Raw genomic sequence first — 23,618 nt, forward strand, 5'->3', positions numbered from 1 at the left:
TGGACGGATCGGGAAAATTCTCGAAGTTTCGGGTATAATCCATTTTGGCACCAAAGTCGCCAAATTCTTCGCCAAGTCGCCAAATGGTCGGCAAGCTGTGGGACCTCCGACGCGGCACCCGGACTCCGTCCAATACCGATGACTGTAAAACAGTCTTTCTGATGATGGAACTGACTATGCTGGAAAGCAGCATCACAGATTCATAGCAATATGTATGAAGTATAGTACATGAAAGATAATGGTGGTTTTCACGACTTTTAACTATATTAATATGACAGGTGACCAGCTGATAATTGAATTACGGCTAGTTTTAAATCATTTATCATTTGCGTATGAAAATGACACTTTACTAGCATAATTGTATAAAAAAGCTTCTATATCCATTGCTAAATTTCTACATATATTAATTTAATGCTGTTTTTTATTTCCAGTTCATGGAAAAAAAACAGCATTAAATTATTTTCATCAATCGATAAGATTGACAAATAACGTTCTAAATAATGTCCTTAGGTATTTTTTTAAAATAACTGGGAAAGGAATCCTATAAAAACCATACTCTGATTTTTTTTTTTTTTTTTTTTTGCTCAATTGGCTATGCGGATAAAACTATTTTTGTAATAAAAAAAAATCATTTCCTGATGTGTTCGTAACAGTTCAGCTAACACAACTTTGAGATACAACACAGTTGCCAGTTAAAAACATGCATTAATTTATTTTTTTTTTTGGGGGGGGGGGGAGATTTTAGGAAAATGATATTTACTGACACACTTATAAACATTTAATCGGCAATATTTTGCGCTACTATAGAAAGCTCTTTCAATATTTTATAGGATATAGTACGCGTATGGGGGAGACACTGAACATGTACAACAGAGAATATTGTGAAAACACTGCTTTAATACTATGGTATGCATAAGCTATACATTGTTTGTTTACGACTGATTTTAAACAAAGATTCAAAATTCAAAATGCTCCAAAAAATTAACTGATATTGGAGATATTTGTACCATTTTGTAAGGCATTTATAGGGGAAGATTTTAGCATATTGAAATCATATCAAAATAAAAAAATGAGTTTTAAAATTGCGATTTTAATTATTTTACTAATAAAGCCCAAGGACAAACGTTTCACACTGCTGGAATTGACAACTTTATGTGGCACTTTCTAGAGTTGCATCCAAACAAATTTTTTTTTGCCATGGCACCAGGAGGGAAAACCGCTGATATAGTTTACAAAGAAATATTAAGAAGCAAGCTGAATTTTATTTTCATATCAAACTATACAGAGATGATAAACAAGTATGGAACAGTGGGTACAGTGATATTTTTTGTATATGTTTAAATTTCAAAATAGTTTTTCTATTGTATATTTTTAGTGTATTGTTTTGTCTATGAACATATCATATTTTTACCTTTTTAACAGTCAAAATATTTCGGAAAAGCTTTCATATACAGTCATTTTTACCAAAAAGATAATTTATCTCCAAAATTTAACGAAATAGCAGAAAGTGGCGCGAACGGCATCAACAGCGTAACATTAGCAAAAGCGGTATTGAAAAATTGCCAACCTCGCAAGGCACTAAATGACTGTATTAAAGCTTAACCCATATTTCGGAATATGTGCTAAGAAAAAGTGGTTTTGTAGTTATTTTTGATGATGTCTAAATATATTTTTATGTTTGTTTGATGTTGAGTGACATGCCCATGTCATATTGGGTAGAAGCTAGACTCGGAACAGCTTTCATATATAGTCATTTTTACCAAAAAAATAATTTATCGCCAAAATTTAAAGAAATAGCAGAATGTGGCGCGAACTGCAGCAACAGCGTAACAGTAGTAAAAGCGACACCGAAACATTGCCAACCTCGGAAGGCGCCAAATGACTGTATATTAAAGCTTAACCCATATTTCTGATTGTGTGCTATAAAAAAGTGGTTTTGTAGTTATTTTTGATGATTTCTAAATATATTTTTGTTTGATGTTGCGTGACATGCTTATGTGATATCGAATGGAGGTAAACTTAAGTTTAAAGCTAATTTTTTCTCTTGGATGTTATGCCACGGGCAACGCTGTGCGGGTACTGCTAGTTTTATAATATATAAATTCTTGGTTTATACTCTATTTGTGACATTTTAAATTAATTATATTTTTTTACGATTTAAAAGTTTTTTAACTACTTCTTTTCTATTTATAGTCTCATTTTGGTCTTTGATATTATGGTTTTCTGATTCAGCAGCTGCAAGATTCGAAATCCGATTGCATCGAAGGATTACTATGTAAGCCGATCTGATGCGCACTATTTCGTCGGCCAAATGTCATCCCGTTTGTGGCATGATAGCTTGAAAAGAAGGATGCCGGCTCAGTTGTCTTCCTCGTCATGCTATCATTTGAAAACTACGTGGTCCTTCCAAAAAGAACTTCTTGTTATTTTAAAAAGGGGCGTCAATATAATAAACTAAAACGTTTCGTAATTTTTAGGCATGTAATTTTCATTGCATCGGGTCTTCAGCAAAAGTCGTGGATTGTTAACACTTGGTAAGTGTTTAAAATTCAGTTCCAATGTAGATAAGCCATGTATCCTAATATTTATGCTTGCTAAATATACTATTGAGGGTATATTGATAGTTTAAAAAGGGCTTACTAGCTCACACGCCGTCCCCTTCAACTGACTACGGATCCAAATTATGGGATACATTACTAAATGATATTATTAAGAATGATTATTTAAATCTATCAACGCAAATCAAATTGCCATTTCTCAAAGTATTGAAAATTCGTACGAAAACATAATTTATTGTTTCTTGGAATTTTTAAATTAATCTAAAATTATAACCTTCAAATCTTTATAAAAATTAGAGCTTGTTTAGTTATTGGTAAAGCGTTTAATTCAGTTGATTAATTGTTCTTACCTGTTTAGTTTTCACCATCACTTTTAATCTAGAATCTATATTTGATAGGTGCCTTCCATTTGTTTCAGTTGCTTTTCGCACTATTTTCTGAGCTTCCTTGACTTTTCCTTGCGATATTAACCACCTGGGCGATTCAGGAATGAACCTAAGTAAATGTTAATAAACATATTAAAGACACACATTTCCTGCAACTATGAAAGTAAAACATGTTCAAAAAATAGTGTAGAAACAATTTTTTGTGCAATGGCATTCTACGAAATTATTGTAAAAAAAAAAAAGTTGAAACTTTTACATAACTTTTGATTTATTTCAATTGTTTTAAACAAACTTCTTAATAGAGAAATAAATATTTGCCAAATTTGGCCAAATCTAGATATTTTGAATCATTTTTTGCAACATATGAATCCTTATTAGCACAAGATATTGTGCGGTATTCTACGAAATTTTTGTAAAATAAAGTTGAAATTTCTACATAACTTTTAATTTATTACAATTTTTTTAAAGAAACTTCTTAATAGAGAAATAAATATTTGTCAAATTTGGTAGCTCTTGGTATTATGAATCATTTTTTGCACCATATGAATCCTTATAAGCACAGGATATTGTGCGGTATTCTACGGAATTTTTGTAAAATAAAGTTGAAATTTCTACATAACTTTTAATTTATTACTATTTTTTTAAAGAAACTTCTTAATAGAGAAATAAATATTTGCCAAATTTGGCCAAATCTAGATATTATGAATCATTTTTTGCAACATATGAATCCTTATTAGCACAAGATATTGTGCGGTATCTCCATGATGTTGTCTGATATTTTAAATGCCAAATTCGTAAAGATGCCACGATATTATTGGACATTTTGTGCCAATAGGGATCGCATCACGTCATTTATAGAAAATATCCGTCTTATAAGCCTATCATACTGAAAATTCTACCTAAGGTCTTATCATGATAATTTTGTCAAAAATTTCTGAGACACTCTTTGAATGGGATATCAACTCTTATTCAATGCTCGTAGAGGTGAATACCAATTTATAGATCTAGGCATTATAAATAATTTCTACATCGCGCATTCCCTATTAACACAAGATATTTTATGGTATCTCTATCTTTATCACTATTATCTATCTTATAAGCATTAGTGTACTGAATGTTGTATCTTGGATCTTATCATGTTGTCTCATATTCAAAATACTAGAATATTTGTACGATAACTTTTAGGGGATTGAGATTGAGTGGTGATAGAACCTGGGACCTTGTGGTTCGCAGCCCAGTAACATAACCAGGATGCAAAAGCATATGCTCGTGTAGCGTAGATGTTAACTGGCTTATATGCTATTCACTACAGACTCTCCCTCCAGTGAGTCGGAGGTGAGACGAACGATATGACTGTTGAGTGATGATGTATTTAGCTGTTGTCTAATGGGCCTGTACCCAGTTGAGTAGCGCCAAGCGTTATGGCGATCGTGTGTGGGTGAGTGGTTGCTGCGTCAAGTGAGTCTGACTACTTTGGGTTGCTGCGGCCTTTTTGTGTTGCTGCGTCAAGTGAATCTGACGACTTTGGTTGCGGGTAGATGGCGCCACAACAGCTGTTATGAAGGTTGAAGGTTCATCGTCCAAGGTATTGTAAAAATATCACAACGATGTTATTGTGCATTTTGTGACAATAGAAATCACATCATGCCATTTACAAAAAAAATCCATCCTATAAGCATTATTGTATTGGAAACTCTGATTTAGGCCTTTTCATGACAATTTTTTTCAAATATTTCTGAGAAACTCTTCAAATGATATAACACTCCTTGTTCAGTGCAACGTAGATGCGAGTTTCATTTTCAGTTTGTATTGAAATACAATGTTTTGTAAAGGAGTGCCAAGTTTCCTAACCGAGAGGTGAGCAGCAATATCACGAGCGGTGATGTGATCGCCAATTGGATCCAGAACCAATCTCGGAGAAGCCAAACAACACCTGGTAGGCACACGAATCCAACGCACCATCCGAGATTAATGGCCACGCCATAAAAGGACCTTTGTTTCGGACCAACAATCTCCATCACTGCAAAGAAAGATTTCATATATTTAAGCTGAAATTTATTTTTAAGAGTATGCAAAAAAACTGAAATATACCAATAATTTGTTGGAAGAAAAAGAAATGAAACATGAAGCAACTCGATAATTACTAAGAAAAGTCGCTGGATTTTTAAATATGTATTTTTGATATTATTATATTTCGTTTCTGAAAAAAAAAATAACAACCATTTCTGATTGAACTCATGTTTTTTTGGTCATGCGTTTTTTCGATTATCAATTCCTGTAGATTTTTTTAAATATAGAAAACATAATCCTTTTACATTACGAAACTATTTATTAGATTTAGACAAAATAATATGAATATTTGTGAAGGAACAAACTCGGAGGGGGCATCATATATTTCCATCTCGATGATGATGATGTCGTGTCCACGTTACCACGGAAAGGGGTTGCAGTAGCTTTTGAGGGTAAAGACCCCTGAGCATCCAACGGCAGAAGTGTGACTTCTAGCTCATATGAAGATGAAAAAAAACACATCCGCTTGCACAACCCCTTTTCACAGAGTGGGGGGGGGGCACATTCACACACCTCACAGATAGAACACAGATGAAGAACAACCATGGCCAAACCGGGACGCCCAGATCACAAGGAAGACGCGCTACCCCTATCCCAGGAAGCCGGCATATTTCCAACTTCTAGTGAGGAAAAGTTAAACTGAGAGGACGAGAGTATGCGCACTGCACACATCAGTCTAGTCAGAGGTATGATACCATTGGGATGTGAAATATATTGGGTTAAGTTAAAACTTCGTTACTGATATCTACAGATTCTAAAAGAGGCATGATAGTTGGAGCATATCTTGTCGGAGATACAATATTAAAAAGGGTCACCCTTGGTATCGGGGTAATGACAGCCTATAGCAAGGAATGACATCATCTGCCAAGGATAACAGCAGCCGAATATCAAAATCGATTGATAGAAAACAGAATGGTTTAGATACGGGTTGTGGCCAGAAAGCACAAAACAAAGATTCTACAATTTGATATTAAGAAACCAACAGCAGTTAAATGTAATGATAAAAACTAAACGCCGAAAATATAACAAAAACTACTCATCCAGCATACGTGCTCGGTAGAGAGGAAATTCCAACACAATTGAGGACACCTATCATGCATTCGAATGATGAAAATGATGTTAAGACCTTAAGAAATAGACACAGCAAGAATGGGAGTGTCATCTGGACAGACGAATCGTCATTAATATTGTACCAGATTAACGAAGGTGTCAACGTTTGAATAATGCAACCGCAAGCCTGTGATTCTTTCTCCTTCCTACTATTATGCAGGCAGAGGGTTTAATAATGCTGTGAGGGCAATGTCTCACCATGGTCTCAGCCCAATTATTGTCCTGCATAGGCGAGTTTACAGACTCTCTGTTTGTTTCAATATTCTTGCCTTCCATCTTCATACAATGATGTAAAATTTATTTTCTGATTCTCAATTGGCATTTCAAAATGATAAAGATCCCATTCACACAGTTGGAATTGTTAAAAACGGACATGATGACGAACTATAACACCTCATGTGGGCTCTCAGGTCTCTGATTTTATAAAATTGAATCTTTGTAAGGCATTTGTGAGAGCAAACTGGGCATTAGATTTGCACCACCAAAGACATTTTCAGAATTAGGGGCTTTTTTGTAGGAGGAGTGGCTACGTATTCCTGTGACTGTGGTACACTCTATTTGTACACTCTACTAAGATATAAATAGCAATTAATGCAAAAAAGGCAACAACCTATTGATAAAGAGTTTGCCTTCTTTGGAAAATGTTCATATAATTTTATATAACTTCATATATATATATATATATATATATATTAATGTGAATTTGATAGTGAAAAAAAGTGATAAAGTGATTGATAAAGTACTCCTGATTTATTACAATTACCGTAATATATATAGAGTTATTGAAAAAAACCAAGCAAGCATATTTCAAATATTTATTTCTAATGAACGACAAAGAGAGAGAGACACATATAATGTATTTATAGAAGTTCAACATTTTACTAAATATGAGCTCCATTTTGCTATGTAAAAACATTGAACAGGAAGTCTGTTTCTTGCAATACTTGAAATAACTGGTGCTTGGTTATTGAATTCACGTCTACAACAATTTGATAGCACAAATCATGACGAATTGTAGGCATAGATTTCAAGTACATCTCATACAATTGACTGTGAAATCCCAAACTCTGAGCTTGTGGATGTCTTATGATTACATTCAAAAACTATTTGGATATACTCAATATTTTCATCTAATGTGCGATGATGGCCAACAATTTTTCCTCTGCATATACAAGTATCTAACGAATTTCTTGTACAAGATTAAAATCTGTTTATGTTAAGGCTGTTCTTTTTTCGACTTACTTTTCATGCATTGCTATTTTTTCTTAAACAAACAATTCTGCCTGTGGTTGAAGCTTAAGAAGAAGAAACATAAAGAAAATGCACAATGTGTGAAACTCTGTCTTTTCATCCTACATTAGCTGGAAGATGTCGATAACTATTGCCACATACTTAGTGTCTAAGCGTAGTAGAATTACCTAGTTGAGGGAGGTATATTATAGCGCCATCTGGTGTCTAATAACGAAATAATCTTTCTCTGTCAAAATCACAATGATAATAAAGTAGTATCTTTAATCTTTCAGTATTTGGTGCTGTATGCGTTTTTATCTACTGTCGGGCTATTGGAAATAAACATTTTAAACACAGTTGTTTTTAATAATTCTGAATATGCAAAAGTTAATTTGAGCGAATGTCTGCTTTTAACATTGATATTCATGTCTAAACCGTTTGATCCATCGAAATGAAATGTAACCCAATGAAGGTTTTAGGGGGTTTTGATGCCACCCACATTATTTTGAGATTCGAATTAGTTTCTTTTTTATTGTTTTATGGTAAAGTTAGGTGATATTTGAATTTTTCCATGCATTTCCTTGAAACAACTAAGATTTTCATGTGATTGTAATGCACAAAAATTCTCAAATAACCCTTCTAACAATATGAATTTAAAACTGTCGTGTAACTGTTCTGATTTTTAACAGTTTCTCAAAATGTGTCAAATGCACTTTCTCTAAACATCTAATATATGTGGAACTGCAATTTTATTCGTGTTTATGAATCAGAAAGACCTGAATCAACTTAAAGTTTCAAAAGTCTATTTTCAATTATTATTCAAAGGATTTTACTTAGGAAAAAGAGGCTGAATGAAAATGTACATTGTGTAGACTTAAGTGCTTCTACTTTATATTTACTTGAAGATGTCGATAGCTGGTGGCAATAGCTATCAACCACAAAGTATAGTGGAATGACCTAAGTGAAATTGCTTATAGTGCCATCTGGTGGCAAATGATGGAGTAATCTTTCAATCTCAATTACATTGAGAAAAAAGGCATTTACAAAACAATAGAGTGTTTTCAAGTTAGTGCGAAAGGACATTCAGCACAATTATGCTAAGAATGAAAAGTTTCGAAACGCATTTGGTTAATTGCGATTTTGACTCCTATGACGAAACAAATCGTTACAAGGTCATCAGAAGGTCATCTTTTTTATCAATAAACGTTGCAGTGATGGCGGAACTGATGAAGACAATTTTATAAACCGAAAATAAAAGTGTCATCTAATGACTCATTTTTCTGCCTTATTTCTTACGCTTTTTTTTTTCTCTTTTGATATAAGAATAGTGAAAATCGTAAACCAACAAATGAGCTTCTTACATGTTTTGTTTTTAATATTATTGCTCTGAAGTTTTTTCGTACCAAATCGAATATTTTTTACAATTTTTCCTCCATATCTGAATTCCCCACCCCCCCATAATCTTGTATCTTTTTTCAAGAAGTGAATGCCAACTTCATGGTTTTGCTGCTAGATATCGCTGTAACTGATTTCATCTCGTTATGTACGATCATTTTACTATCTAGACACTGCGTAAAAGGCTATAGTTGTCGCCTCTCTCAAATGAATGCAGTGTACAATGATTTTTCTTATTAGTGGGAAATTAATAATAAATTTATTATTATTTATCCATAATCTAAACTAGCTGACCCGATAAACGTTGTTCTGCCATATAAATTATTTCTAGTGAATATTTTGGTTGTTAACGAATGCATTGTAAGTGTGTGGGGATGGGATCTATGACAGAAAGAGGAATGGAGCGCTGTAGACGATGATCTCCGACAAAAACAAAAAGACACCAACTATTCATTTTCTCAATACAATGTATTTTATTAACGTAACGAACCTTGGCCTTGCGACTTATTGATTGTCATTGCGAATGCCAATCTAATAGGAAATTGAACGCATTTGAATTCAATTGGCACAACTGCGAGAATCATTGGAATTCGTGGCAGCAAAGTATTTTCAGCTCGGAATTAGTTTGTCATTCAAAATGGTGGCTTCATCCATTTTTCATCCGTTTTTCATCCATTTTTTAATGACCAATCATCTGCCATTGCACAGCCGTGGCGGGTTCAAATTCCGAAGTAAAATAACCGGAGATCCAACTATCAGTCGTAGAAGGTGTGGTGACATGCCTGGCAAATCCAGTGAGTTCAAAAACTATGTTGGAAAGTTTACAGTTTCGTTAGCATCGCAAACTGTATCGATCGATTTGTATGATATCAAGTCGCCTGGCAACGACTGCTGTATCTTGAAGTTTAAATTGTCGACGTCCACATTTTTTACTGCCAAAATGGCTCTTTCTGCCAGCCACGCATGATTTATGTATTGTGTGCGTACATCGCGAAATATGCGGTCAATGGGAGCATTTTGCGAATCAACGACAGTGCAGAAATTTGTGGGCAATTTTATGTATCCAGTAATTTCATAGACATCAACTTTTCCATCACCGATATCTAACTATTTGTCCTAGAATATGTCAGCAGATGGATCTTGTAGCATTTGGACGCGCATGTTTATTTTTAGCTTGACTTTTTTAACCTTACGCCATAGTGGCGATGATTTCAAGCAAGCGTTGATTTCATCAGCGTACGTTGAACGTGGAATGACGGGATAGGGACACCCTAATTACCTTGCGTTATGAAATATACTTTACGACCTATTCTCATACCTACCAAATAGATATAAAAAATGTCATAAAAATCGATGAAGTTGTTTCGGAGGAGTACGAACACAAACATCGTGATACGAGATTTTTATATGTTAGATTTATCATTATTCCACTAATATTATTTATTAGTGGACCCCTTGTGCGTTTGGGAACGCAAATGATAATATTTATAAAAAAAATACCAAATATCACCAGATTATCAATTATTAGCTTATACAAAAAACGACGATGACTATAAATACTCACATAAAACAAATGAAACATTGAAAAGTCCATTCAAAGCGAATGCCTCAATGAGCCTTGTCGTTGCAAACATGGTAAAAGAAGTGGAAAAGGCACATGCCACTCCAGCACAAAGTTGGATTATGATACATGCAGGAAGCAGTGGTTTTCTTCCTAATCTTAATTCAACAAAAATGGAAAATTATTTGTCTATTGTAATTAAGATATGTATTCGTATGTATAAAAGTCGATTCGAAAAGAAAATTTTCCTGATTTTTACTTTATCGAATACGTAGTATAGAAAAATATAGTAATCGTCAAAAAATTCGAACTCAAGATTTTGACGAATCTCCATGTTCGTAAAACGTTCATGACGAAGCTCCCAGAGTTCGTAAAAGGAATTTTTAGAAAATGTCCGACAGTCTGTGGCAAAGATACTCAAAAACACTTTGAATTAGAAAGGGTAAATTTGGTATACGCTCTTTCCACCGAATTTGCAGACTTCTGTCAAATTTTGAGTAAAATCAATTCAGAGGAAGTTCGTCTGTCCGGCTGTCCGAATATAATTAAACATGATAACTACAAAACGAAGAGAGCTAGCTAGATAAAATTCGGTACTCAGATTTAACATCTATAATGTAAGCGCCTATCACATTTTGAGCCAAATATTACTATGGTCTGTACTTTCAGAAACATATAAAAGCGACAATTCAAAAACCCAATGACTTAAATAAATCAAATTCGGCAGGTTTTTTTTGTGATTACAAGTGCAGCTTTGTGTCAAACTTTTGTTTCAATCGGTTGAGAAAAACTCGTTTAAAATACAAATTTGATTTTTGGATGCTATTACGGAATCTTAGGGATTAATCGCCTGATAACTCACCAAGGATAACACTGCAGATTCCGTAAATATGGTTACGAATCCTTGATGCGGCTTCCCAGCATAGTGGGTTCCATAGGAGGTGCCAGAGCTTGGCGACAAACTTCACATTTGGAATTCTCCCGATCCATCCAGTAGGAACCGAGTTACGCCTCGAACGTTCCTGATTGATTGAGAGGTTTCTAGCCCCGCCTCCTGAGACCTATAAAAGGAGCTGCAGCTGCCGGGGAGTCGACGATGAATTGAGTAGAAGTCGAGAGTCGTCGGGATTGACGGGGAAAAACGAGTCTTCCAGAGAGAGTAGTCGTGGACTCGTGGAGTCGAAGAGTAGTCGGGATCGACGGTACGGAACTGGCCTTCCAGAGCTAAGCGGAGCAGCGACGGTGTGAAGCTAGTGCTGAACTAAGCTGTGCGCTACTGTATGCAGTAAAGACTGTTGTATGCTGCTGTTTATGCTGTTGTTGCTGCACGTCTCGGCATAAGATAATCGTCTTCTGTGCTGTATATAGGTGTCGTCTTTGTGTTGTCCTGTGTGTCTTCGTGTAAATAAACGTCGTTGTTTTATTTTCTACTGCCGCCTGGTGATTGAGCGTTCTTCACACCATATAACTCCCACTATCCAAACGAACCCCGGAAATTTCGTAACAATATGCTAAATTCACGCCAAAAATATTTCGTAACTATTGTACGCTAATGCCATATAGAGTGTTCTTTGGCATGACAAGTCTAAAAGAGAGTATGCGAGAAAGTTTTGGGGAAACTGCTCTCGTGGGTTTTAAAACTAATACTACTATACTGTATTTTAAAGTTTCTCATTCTTATACCACCAATTTTTACTTTAGTTTCCATGATAGACATAATTGAATTTTAAATATGAACATTGAAAACTAAACTCGGGAATCATATAGTTAGTTTAATTTAGTTATATTAACGTCCCGTTTTAAAGCAATACTAGGGCTATTTTGGGATGTACTTTGTAGTTTTGAACCACAGTCAGATGACAAGGACGACATTTGATCTGATAAATCCGTCTCCAAACTTCCACATCACACCAGCGGGAGGACCATATAATTACAGTTGATACAACATAAAACCGTATAGTATCTGAAACATTACCGTTCAGCTGATAAATAAGATGGGAATTTTTATAATTATGAATTGCATGATTCTAAATCTAAGCGTCAAATTTTATCGATCTGAGTTCTCACGTTTTCTAGGAATTGTATTCAGTTCAACTGTTCAGTTGTTACGTAGCCATACTATGAAATGTGATAGAAACCTAAAATTTGGCATAAAGTTCACATCCCAAATTTTGTCCGTCCTACTTAAAAACACGTTTGAGATAACGGATAGATAGGAAGACGAGGACACTTGTTTGCTGGTTTTGTTACATTAACGCCCAGTTTTAAAGCAACACTAGGGTTATTTTGGGACGGACTGCGTAATTTCGAACCGTGGTCAGATGCCGAGGACAACACCTGAGCTATACTCTGTTTCACCCTAACTTGGCAGTAGTGTATATTCTAGGCATGCCGAATCGCAGTCGCTGTCAGGGGAACTGGGTTACTTTAAAGTACAAAGTTACTAGAAATGCAGATCGCTGGCGGAACTTTATCTCGCCAATTTTTCGCCAAATAGTAAATATTTATTAACTTTACTATATTATCATTTTAAATCAGAGAATTAATTTTTTCCTTATTTTCATTATTTTGTTCAATATTATTGATACATTATTTTAATAAATCATTAAAGTTATTTCATTTCGTTTCATCGTTTCTCAAAAGAAAACCCTAAATCTTTCAATATTCTGTAAAGCGTAGTTCGGTTCATGTTTTTTGAAAAGATATCTGTATCATCGTTCACAACTTTTAAAACTTTATCTAATGTTGGGATCTCATTTCTACGAAAAAATGCATGGATTTTTCGTCAGATACAGGATAATGTAAAATCATCATATTTTACAAGACCTGAATGTTTACCTACTGAGCCTGGTCACTTTTTTCCAGGGGTACTTAAAGGACTGGATGCCTTTATTTCTGTTTACATGTTGCACTATTTGTTGATTTCACTCGTCTTGAAGGTGTGCACAGCGTATTCGGTGATAACACTTTTTCTTTTTCAGACATTTTAGAAGTGAATACAAATGACGAATCGAATAAATATTCAACAATCAAAACTAATAACTACTAATGCTATTAATAGTATCAAAAATATCAGCTGGTAAAAAAGCGAGAATAAAAAAGTATGAAAGATGATAATGGTTGCGAACTGAATGAAGTTGAGTTGGCGGAGACGTAAAAGAAAAGCGCGCCAAATATTTGACCTTGAAGAACGGTTCTAGCCATAGTGGAATTCATTATGTCAATCGTTTCGTTTTATTCGTTCGCTTTAATTACAAAATATTTAACAGATAAACACTTCTAACTTGAGAATAATTTTAAATATATACTGATAAAAAAAGGATTTCTGTAATTTATGATATTATTTGATAAATTTCTGAGCATTTTAACTATTTTAAAGTCGGAATTGATGGGGAACTCTTTCCCAACGCGGAGCGTCACATTTTCTGCCTTTTACAATACTGCCAAGTTAGGGTGAAACAGAGTATAGCACCTCCTCTCAAAATATCCACACTACACCACCGGGAGGACGTTTGGCCTCGCCGGTTTTAATCTGCACTAATACAATACGAGGGTTTGTCGCTGGAATCGGGTCTCGAACCTGAAACCCGATAACTCCGAAACAGAGGCTTTACCACTAGGCCAATGCGGCCCTCAGACAGGAATACAAACTGACATAATTTCAAAAATATGTTTTTCAGATTCAAGAAAATACAAAACGTGGATATTCGCCAAAGTGTCGAGTTCGAGTTTTTGACGATGATAAGATAATTTCTTGATAAACTTCGTACATGAGAAAGTAATGAAAATGAAAAAAAAGTTATCTTAATTTTCAAACCGGAACTTCTAAAAACAGGATGTAGGCGAAATTTCGCTAGCATGTTTAGAATAATACATTCAAGATGATGATTCTATTGATGATTTACGATTCCATTTCTCATGAATAAAATTTGAAATTCTTAAAAATGAAGATATTTGGTTAAAAATTCTGGTGTCCTGTCCTAACGAATCCGACATATTAATTAACGCTATTGTATTAATAATATTAATTAATGCTATTGTTATTAGCAGTTTAATTTTATGAATTATCGATAAGAATAGAATTCTGAGTTCTGAATTATTGATGAAATTCTTAACTTAATTGCGTTCATTGCTACTTCTTACTACTTCTTCATTGCTACTTCTTACTACTTCTTCATTGCTATTTCTTGTAATATAGAAAACGTATTGCAATTGTCAAAAAATTCATTCATGGAGATTTTAACAAATCTCCTTGATATATACCTTTATGAGTACGAAAAACAATTTTTTTTTGAAAATGTCCATCCGTCTGTCTGTGATAAAGATAACTTAAAAAACGCTTTGAGCTACACGAATGAAATTTAGTATACGTTCCTTACACTGCATTTGCAGATTCATGTCAAATTTTGAGTAAAATCTGTGCAAAGGAAGTCTGTCTGTTCGACTGTTCGAATATAAGTTAACACGACAACTACAAAATGAAGAGAGCTAGATGGATGAAATTCGGTACACAGATTTAACATCCATAGTGTAGACACCTTTCAAATTTTGAGCCAAATCCAATTCGGGGTTTGCTTTCTGTCCGTCTGTACTTTTAGGAACATATACACGTGATAACTCAAAAACCCAATGATTTAAATATATCAAATTTGGAATCAAAATTTAAATATATCAAATTTGGAATCAAAATTTAAATATATCAAATTTTGAAATTTTGTAAATACAAGTGCAGTTTTGTGTCAAAATTTTATTTCAAACGGTTGAGAAAAATGCGTCTGAATCTCAAATTCGATTTTCGGATACCATCAAAGCACGCCAGGGCTTAATCGTCAAATAACTCGCCAAGAATGGCACGATAGATTCAGTATAAATACTAGATACACGCAAAATTTAATATTTCATAACTATTGTATGCCACTGCCATGCAAGCCGTTCTCTGGCATAAAAGGTTTATTAGAGTGTAAGCGAGAAAATATTTGGAGACTGCTCCCGCTAGTTTTACAGAAGAAGGAAAAATTGACCTATTTTTATGTGTGTGCAAACGATTTTTTTCCAATTTTGTTTAAAGCTTCGAAAATCGTTCAAAATATCGAATATTTTTTATTGCTTCAAAATCTTCTCTGATCTTTTAGCTTTCAAACAATACCAAGATGTTGCCAATATTCGAAATATTTCTCGAGTTATAATTATTTTTTTTTCAGGTACTTTCAGTAAAAACTCTAGTTTCAGTGTTTTTTAAACTCATTTTATGAAGAATGATATTTTCCCACTGTGTTGCTTCATTCAAACAATCATAACTCAACAAGAAATTACCCAATTACAATTATTTATATATCAACATAATCTGTATGAAACAGTGGTTTTTTTTGTGCCTCAATCAAAGTTATATGTATAGAAATAAATTTTTAATAGCTATTTAAAAGCTAAAATGACAGACAAAATCTCACTCTTTCTATTCATGGTTGATGAAAAAATTGTTAAAAAAAACTGTATATTTTTATAACTTGATGGAGGCAGACAACATGAAGACTCATATTAGGCATCATTTCCAACTAGAATTGTATGTCTGTACACATTAGAATTTAAGATATCATGTTTCAAAAAATATGCTAATTAGCTCATTAAATATTAATTAATTAATAATTAATGTAATATTGTTTTTTTTCACTGAAATGAGTTTAAGCGTATATTAATGACCTACTGTGGAAAAAGTTGATTTTTAAAGTTAAAAAAAATCTTCTAGTGTGTACGTACACCTTAAACCGAAACAATAAACTAAACCTTCTAAACTATGTTCCCGTAAAGCATTGAAGAGATAGCCAAATGCTATTAAACCATCCTGTGTTGATTAGTATCGTGGGATGGCTACTTCTGGGCGTCTTGGAATTTAAAGGACGCCAATGAGAGAGACGGAGAAACTATAAACTATTATTTCGCCTATTTAACAAAATAGCTTGACCTTCGGATACAAACTGAAAAGTTCAAGGTCAGATGCCGTGTGTCTCGTTAAATATTATTTAATTAATTAGTAATTAGTGTAATATGGTTTTTTCTCACTGAAATGAGTTTAAACATATATCAAGGACCTACTGTGAAAAGACTGTATTTTTAAAGTTAAAATTTAAAAAAAAAAATCTTCTAGTGTGTACGTACACCTTAAACCGAAACAATAAACTAAACCTTCTAAACTATGTTCCCGTAAAGCATTGAAGAGATAGCCAAATGCTATTAAACCATCCTGTGTTGATTAGTATCGTGGGATGGCTACTTCTGGGCGTCTTGGAATTTAAAGGACGCCCATGAGAGAGACGGAGAAACTATAAACTATTATTTCGCCTATTTAACAAAATAGCTTGACCTTCGGAGACAAACTCAAAAGTTCAAGGTCAGATGCCGTGTGTCTCGTTAAATATTATTTAATTAATTAGTAATTAGTGTAATATGGTTTTTTCTCACTGAAATGAGTTTAAACATATATTAATTACCTACTGTGAAAAAACTGGATTTTTAAAGTTAAAATTTAAAAAAAAATCTTCTAGTGTGTACGTACACCTTAAAACACAAATTCAGTTTTCAGATACAATTATCCTCATGCCAGAGAATTATCTTCAAAAATCTCTCCAAGAATGACACGATAGATTCAATAAAATACTAATTTCGAGCCAAAGGGTATTATTTCGTAACTGATTTATGCCAATTTCATACAAGGCGTTCTCTGGGATTATATTTTTATGAAAGAATATGCGAAAAGAATTATGGGAAAACAACTCTTGCTGGTTAAGACTTATTACGGTACGATGTTACTTATTATATGTTAACGCTTATCCTCGTACCATAAATGCAATAATTCATGATGCATGAAAGGCCTTTTTAAAAAATATTTAACTGTTTCAATCTTCTCAGCATCAGAATTAAATTCCCACCAGGGCTAAATAATCATTCAAGATGTATTTCAATCATAACCTGACTTATTTTCCCCATTAAATATAGTTTTTCTGTTTTTTTATTATTTTCGAATAATTTATAAACAAAATATTCCGAATCGAGATTTATTGTGAGAAAAGAAGAAGAAGAAGAAAATAAATAAATAAACACTTCACCTATCTGAAAGATGTCCAATTATAAAGTTGGACAGAATCGCACCAATATTGAACACCGAAATGGATAGGGATATAAGCCATTCTCTCTCACATACCAAATCAAACTGTCGAAGAAAATCATGCGTTAATCTAAAATTACTCAAACATTCTAAAAGATATATATATATATATATATATATATATATATATATATATATATATATATATATATATATATATATATATATAGTAACCAATCTAAAGTAAGAAATAGTTTGAAAACGAAACTAAAATGAAAACGAAACAAAACAGTTTCGAAATCGCAACTAAAATTTATTACCTATTTAAACTAAAACGAAAAAAGAACTTCATAGTATCTAGAGAGCGCAATTGCAGCTACTTATAAAACACAGATGAATTGATACAAAAGTATTAGAATCAAGTTAATAGGAAAAAATAATAGGTATAGTTAATAGGTATATACGATAAAAGGGATGATTTCAACTTCAAAATAACAAAACTATGTAACTACCATTCCAATCTAAACTCTAAAATTTTCAAAAATCTAATTTTCTCACAAGTTAACAGGATCAAAAGGGTTTGCAATAATAAAAATTCCTATATTGAAGCATCCAACAACCTCCTCAAAAATTTAATTAAAAATGAATTTCCTTGAAATTACTGTAATGTCAATTTTTTAATTAAACAAGGTATGGTTTGGGATTAATCCTTTGGCTTAAATAAAAATAGAACTTTCCTTGCATATTGGATCACTCAATAGATGGCGCTGGGGGCCTACATTTGTTTACATAATTTACCGTTAGTTTTTAAAAGGCGGGAATCACAATCGATAGCTTAAAATTTCCTTGACTGTTGATGGTATGTTCTGGCTTTTTCGTTTTTAATTTTAGTGCTATTTTTTGTTTTTATTGTTATTTTTGTTATTGTATTTTTACTTTGTAGTGGTTATTTTCTTCTAATTTGTTGTTTTGTATTTTCCTTTCTGTTAAAATGGTATATCTCTTGGGCATGATTTCAGGGGATTTTCGGGTCACGAGGAATCCTTATTAGACAAATGTCTGCATTTCCTCAGAGAAAAAATCCCTTTCTTTGAATCCCTGCCTGAGTGTGACCCTTGAAAAAGTCTTTTTTATATATATTCTTTTTTATATTTTTTATAATTTTTTTTGGTTTAATTTTTATTTGATTTTTTGATTTTCATATTAACTTGATTCTAATACTTTTGTATATATATATATATATATATATAAAACTTTGTTCTTTGGTTTTTGAAAAACATAATCATTAGCATTTTCCTACCTTTTAATTCATTTAATATCCACGATAACAGCATTCCAAAACTATTAATCGTATAATATATTACTCGATAAATTTTCACGAAACAAACTGATAAACAGGTTATGAAATAACTTCAAGGTTATGACATAATAAAATAAATCGAAACGACATCTTAACTTATATAAAAAAGATAATCGAAATCTTTAGAAATAATAAAAGATAAAATGTATGCATTTGAGTGTCTGTGTTGATACTGTAGAGGCCAGACTACACTTTGATCTTAGCCATTTTCTTCTTAGAACACGGCCCTTTTCCTGCCTACCTCAAAGGGTTCAATCTGTCTGAGAGTGACCAGTGCAGTTGTGGTGGGATAGGCACCGCACTTCATTATGCTACGGAATGCATCCTTACAATCTCCTGGCATATGAAAAAACCATCACCAAGCCCTGAACAGGAATGGCTGAAAAGAGTCGCCGGCAACTTCCTTTCCAGGCAAAAAATCCACAGTATAATCAAATTTATAAGTGGAAATAGAGACCTATTCTTGCCTCCATAGCACTCAACATCAAGTCTCACACCAAAAAAGACTAAGGGAAAAAACAAGCACCGCAGTCTCCTGTCACACATTTCAATCAAACAGAAATTGTCTTCATTTCCATTTCTTAAATTATTTCCGTCTGATTTTTTTTAACTGCATCCTGATCTACTATATCATAAAGAATAAGTGAACACAGATTATATGTATATTTTTACAAATTTTATCTCTCAATCTGCATTATATTTCTAAGTTTATTACTACAAATTATAATTCTAAGTTGAAAAATTATGCAAACGGTCTCATCATAATATATAATTGTAAATTCTGTAAATAGTTATTTTTGTTTCGTTTTCCTATTGTAAATATTTTGAATATTTTGTTAATTAAATAAAATTCCCGTAACATGCCTACCAAACCGTTCAGTGACCAGAATGGTCACGGATACGGGGGTATGAGACGGCGTTCTGTTCTGTAGAGGCCAGACTTTCTGACATGGAGCAACCAACTCAATTTGGTGCATGTATCCCTAGAGGCTGATGATTTCCATTTCGAAACGATTTAAAAAATATTAATTAGAATTTTAATCAATTGGAATTTATCGAATTTTCTTTTTGTATTAACTTCCGGATATATTACATAGTACAGATATAATTTTTACGTTACCTTAAAATTGGAAAAAAAAAAAATGTGACGCCAATTTTTTTCCTATTTTTAATCAGTTTCTTAAAAATATATTAAGTGTATTTTGTAACAATATACTTCACTCTTGTTGAGAAACGAATTGTTTTCAGTGCACAGAATTTTGTTTTCAGAATCTAACATATAAACATTCTATTATTCGTAATACAGTGAAGAAAATAGAGTGTGTATTTGGATGCCAATTTTTCGTTCGATGGAGACAGGAATTTGACGGAGAACTATAATTTTTGATGCAAGATCACATGCCTTGGTCAAGACTTCTTCTTCCGAAACAACACATGGATACGAAGCATCCCTTACTGTGAAATATTTTGAATTTAAAAAATAGGAAAAGAAAAGTTTCGGAAAGTTCCATCTAATCATGCATGGCGTTTCGGTAGAGGCTCTTGATGGTGTCAAAGAGGGAAATTTACTAAAAAATAGCAGTTCACGATTGCGCCCAAGGCCAAAACGTTTACATGTGAGAATCAAGGAAATACGCAAAAAGTTTTCGGGAAATGAGATTCATCTCTCAGGTAAATCATTTTTTCACCAGTATTTTAGTTATAACCATTATTAGAATTTTTAAAGGCCGAGTAACAATAAATACATTTGATTTAGAAGTTAACCTAAAATTGAGCACTGACAGGACTTAAGAATGATCATACCTGACTGAATGATGATGATGATGAATTGAGGAGAAATACTGGGTAATTTTGACATTTCTAAAAATGAAGAACTTCCCGGGAGGTACCTCGAAATGAGAATGAGATGCTTCCGGCATGGTGGTTGGATCTTGCCACCCTGGAGGGTACACGAAAAGGTGGGGGTCTGGCTCCTCCCATCGATGATGGGACGTACTTCCCTACCGTGACCTGTGATAGCCCTTACACAGCCCAACCTGTGATAGCCCAACAATACAATCTGTGATAGCCCAACAATACAATCTGTGATAGCCCAACAATACAATCTGTGATAGACCTGTGATAGCCCAACCACAGTTCCCGCCAGTGTTGCTGTTGCAGCGGTCTGGTCATTCAGTGTTTATTATCTGTGTGCCTTCGGACGGGTTGGAGAGTCAGTGATATGACTTACCCTTTGGTAAAGCATTTCTTCTCCAGTATTTTAGTTATCACCATAATTAGAATGTTTAAGTTTGGTTTGGTTTAGTTATATTAACGTCCCGTTTTAAAGCAACACTAGGGCTATTTTGAGACGGACCTCGTCAATTTGAACTGCGGTCAGATGACGAGGACGACACCCGAGCTGGCACTCCCCTCTCCACACCAGAGGGAGGACGTTTGGCCATGACGGATTTAACGTGCAACAGACCCCCTTACACGACGGTTCTTCGGTGGAATCGGGTCTCGAACCTGGAACCCTCTGGTTCCGAAGTCGAGACCTTACCACCAGGCCACCGCGGCCCTATTAGAATGTTTAAAGGCTGAGTAACAATAAATACAGTTGATTTATAAGTAAACCTAAATCTGAGCATTGACAGGACTTAAGAATGATCACACCTGACTCAAAACAGTGGACGAATAAAACGATGTGTCATATTCCCAGTTGTCACATTCAATCACATCACTATTCAATAAGATTGTGCCGTTGCATCCCATGAAGAATGACGCGCTTTGGTTCTTGAATCTGAAAGGAAAGCATAAAATTTTATTAATGCGCATTGCTGAAAATTTTTTTAGTTGTAGAATATATTTGCTTTATTTCTTTATTAGTTAATAACAGGGTATTAGAAATACGGGTGATACTGGATCACATCTTTTAATACTTTCTCTTGTAGTGAGGTATACAAAGAGGTAAATATTATTATAATCTAAATACTCACCATATTGAATGAATTTCCACTTTCCAAAACTCCCTATATTTTTGAAATTATGTTTGTTTGTACTTTCTCGTATATGTAGGATAGAGAAAATACAGTTATCGCCAAAAAATTCGAACACAAAATTTTTACGAATCTCCCTGAGTTCCGAAAACAAATTTTTAAAAAAATGTCCGTCAGTCAGTCTTTCTGTGACAAGGATAACTGAAAAACACTTTAAGTTGGAAGTTTGTATATGGTCTTTACATCGAGTTTTCAGATTTCTGTAAAATTTTGAGTGAAATTCGATATAATTCGGTACACAAATGTAACGCCAGCGTCCTGGCATAGGGGTAGCGCGTCTTCCCCGTGATCTGGGCGTCCCGGTTTGGGCATGGTTGTTCTTCCGTTGTTCTATCTGTGAGATGAATGAATGTACTCTCCTGTAAAAAGGGGTTGTGCAAGCGAATGAGTGATGCGTGAGTAGCAAAGTCGTACTCTTGCCTTAGTTGGTGCTACTATAAAAACAAGAGACGCTCCCCCTCCGGCTTAAATCGCTGTCTTCGTAACAGCGGGCTTGTCCGTGGCAAGTGCCATAAGAAACAATAACACAAATGTAACATCTGTAATATAGACGCTTGTCAAAATTTTAACCAAATCCAACCACGAGTTGTGTGTCTGTCTTTCTGAACTGGATAATTCAATAACGTAGTATATCAAATTTGATATTGAATTTTGTGACTACAGGTGCAATTTTGTATTGGATTTTTGCTTCAATCGCTTAAGAAGAACATGCCTAAACCATAAATTCGATTTTTGGATATTATTAATACTGCTCGAGATTTATCGCCAAATACCTCGCCAAGAATGACACGATAGATTCAGTAAAAATGCTAAATTCGTGCCTAAAGTTAATATTTTGTAATTATTATAAGCCATTGCTATGTAAGGCGTTCTCTGGTAAGACACATTTATTAGAGTGCGCGAGAAAGTTTGGGGGAGACCATTTTCACTGGATTTGATTCTCCATTATTCTGCCTATGTTGTCGTTGTTTCTAATGGTTCTTTTCTAGTCAAGCCCACTGACTTTAAGAAGTCATTTGTGGTTTAAGCCAAGGGTACGCCTCTTGTTTTTTAAGTAGCGCCATCTAGTGCCAACAGAACGACTTAGCTACACATACGTCACAACCCCTTTCACGGAGCGGACTTCATTCATGCATTTTCATTCACTCAAGCCACAGATCGTAAATTAGACCCGAATCAGAGAACGATCATCCCTGACCCAGCACTCCTAGTGGTGTTACTCTCGACATGGAGGACTTTGTGACAACGACAGATTTAACGCGCGTCAGCCACCAAGCACCCGGGGAATTTTCGGCCGGCGGGGTTTGAACTCGCAGTCCAAGGGACGCGAATCCAACGCCCTACCAACCAGGCTATCAAGGCCATTATTTTGTTTTTGAATAGGATAACTAAACTAATGGGAGTAGTCTCCCAATAACTTTCTCGCATACTCCCCAATATAGGTCTTACAACCTTCCCTCTCCATAAAATTGTGGACATTGGGTAAGGTCGCAATCCTTGCAAGACGTCGGAGAACAATAATTGAGAAATAAAGTCAAATGGTTTGAATCTATCATATTTCCCTGAATATCTTGCGAGCATATACATTTTTGGAAACCTTTTTGTCGGCGAATTGACACCCATATTAGACATAAAACAACACTTTTGTTTCAAGATAACATACCGAATTTCATTGATTGCATTGTCAACACATTTATGAATTATATCTGCATGTGAAAGTGCAAAACGACTTACGATCAACCGTTACACAGATTTAATTCAAATTTTGACAAGTATATTTATGTTTTAGGTGCTAAACTTGTGTATCTAGT

At 34.1% G+C, this 23,618-nt stretch overlaps 1 protein-coding gene across 1 annotated transcript in view; it reads right to left on the reverse strand.

Moving 5' to 3' along the window:
* LOC129976021 (organic cation transporter protein-like) overlaps positions 1–23,618 on the reverse strand; it is a 75,385-nt gene that overhangs the window by 35,123 nt on the left and 16,644 nt on the right. The window contains exons 3-7 of the mRNA XM_056089353.1: positions 21,425–21,551; positions 17,411–17,514; positions 10,314–10,468; positions 4,796–4,964; positions 2,909–3,053 (exon numbers count right to left, since the gene is read on the reverse strand). Coding sequence (XP_055945328.1) covers positions 2,909–3,053; positions 4,796–4,964; positions 10,314–10,468; positions 17,411–17,514; positions 21,425–21,551 — 700 coding nt within the window. The remainder of the gene's footprint in view (positions 1–2,908; positions 3,054–4,795; positions 4,965–10,313; positions 10,469–17,410; positions 17,515–21,424; positions 21,552–23,618) is intronic.

Source organism: Argiope bruennichi, chromosome 7 (genome assembly GCF_947563725.1).
Source record: "Argiope bruennichi chromosome 7, qqArgBrue1.1, whole genome shotgun sequence".
NCBI classification, from domain to species: Eukaryota; Metazoa; Arthropoda; class Arachnida; order Araneae; family Araneidae; genus Argiope; species Argiope bruennichi.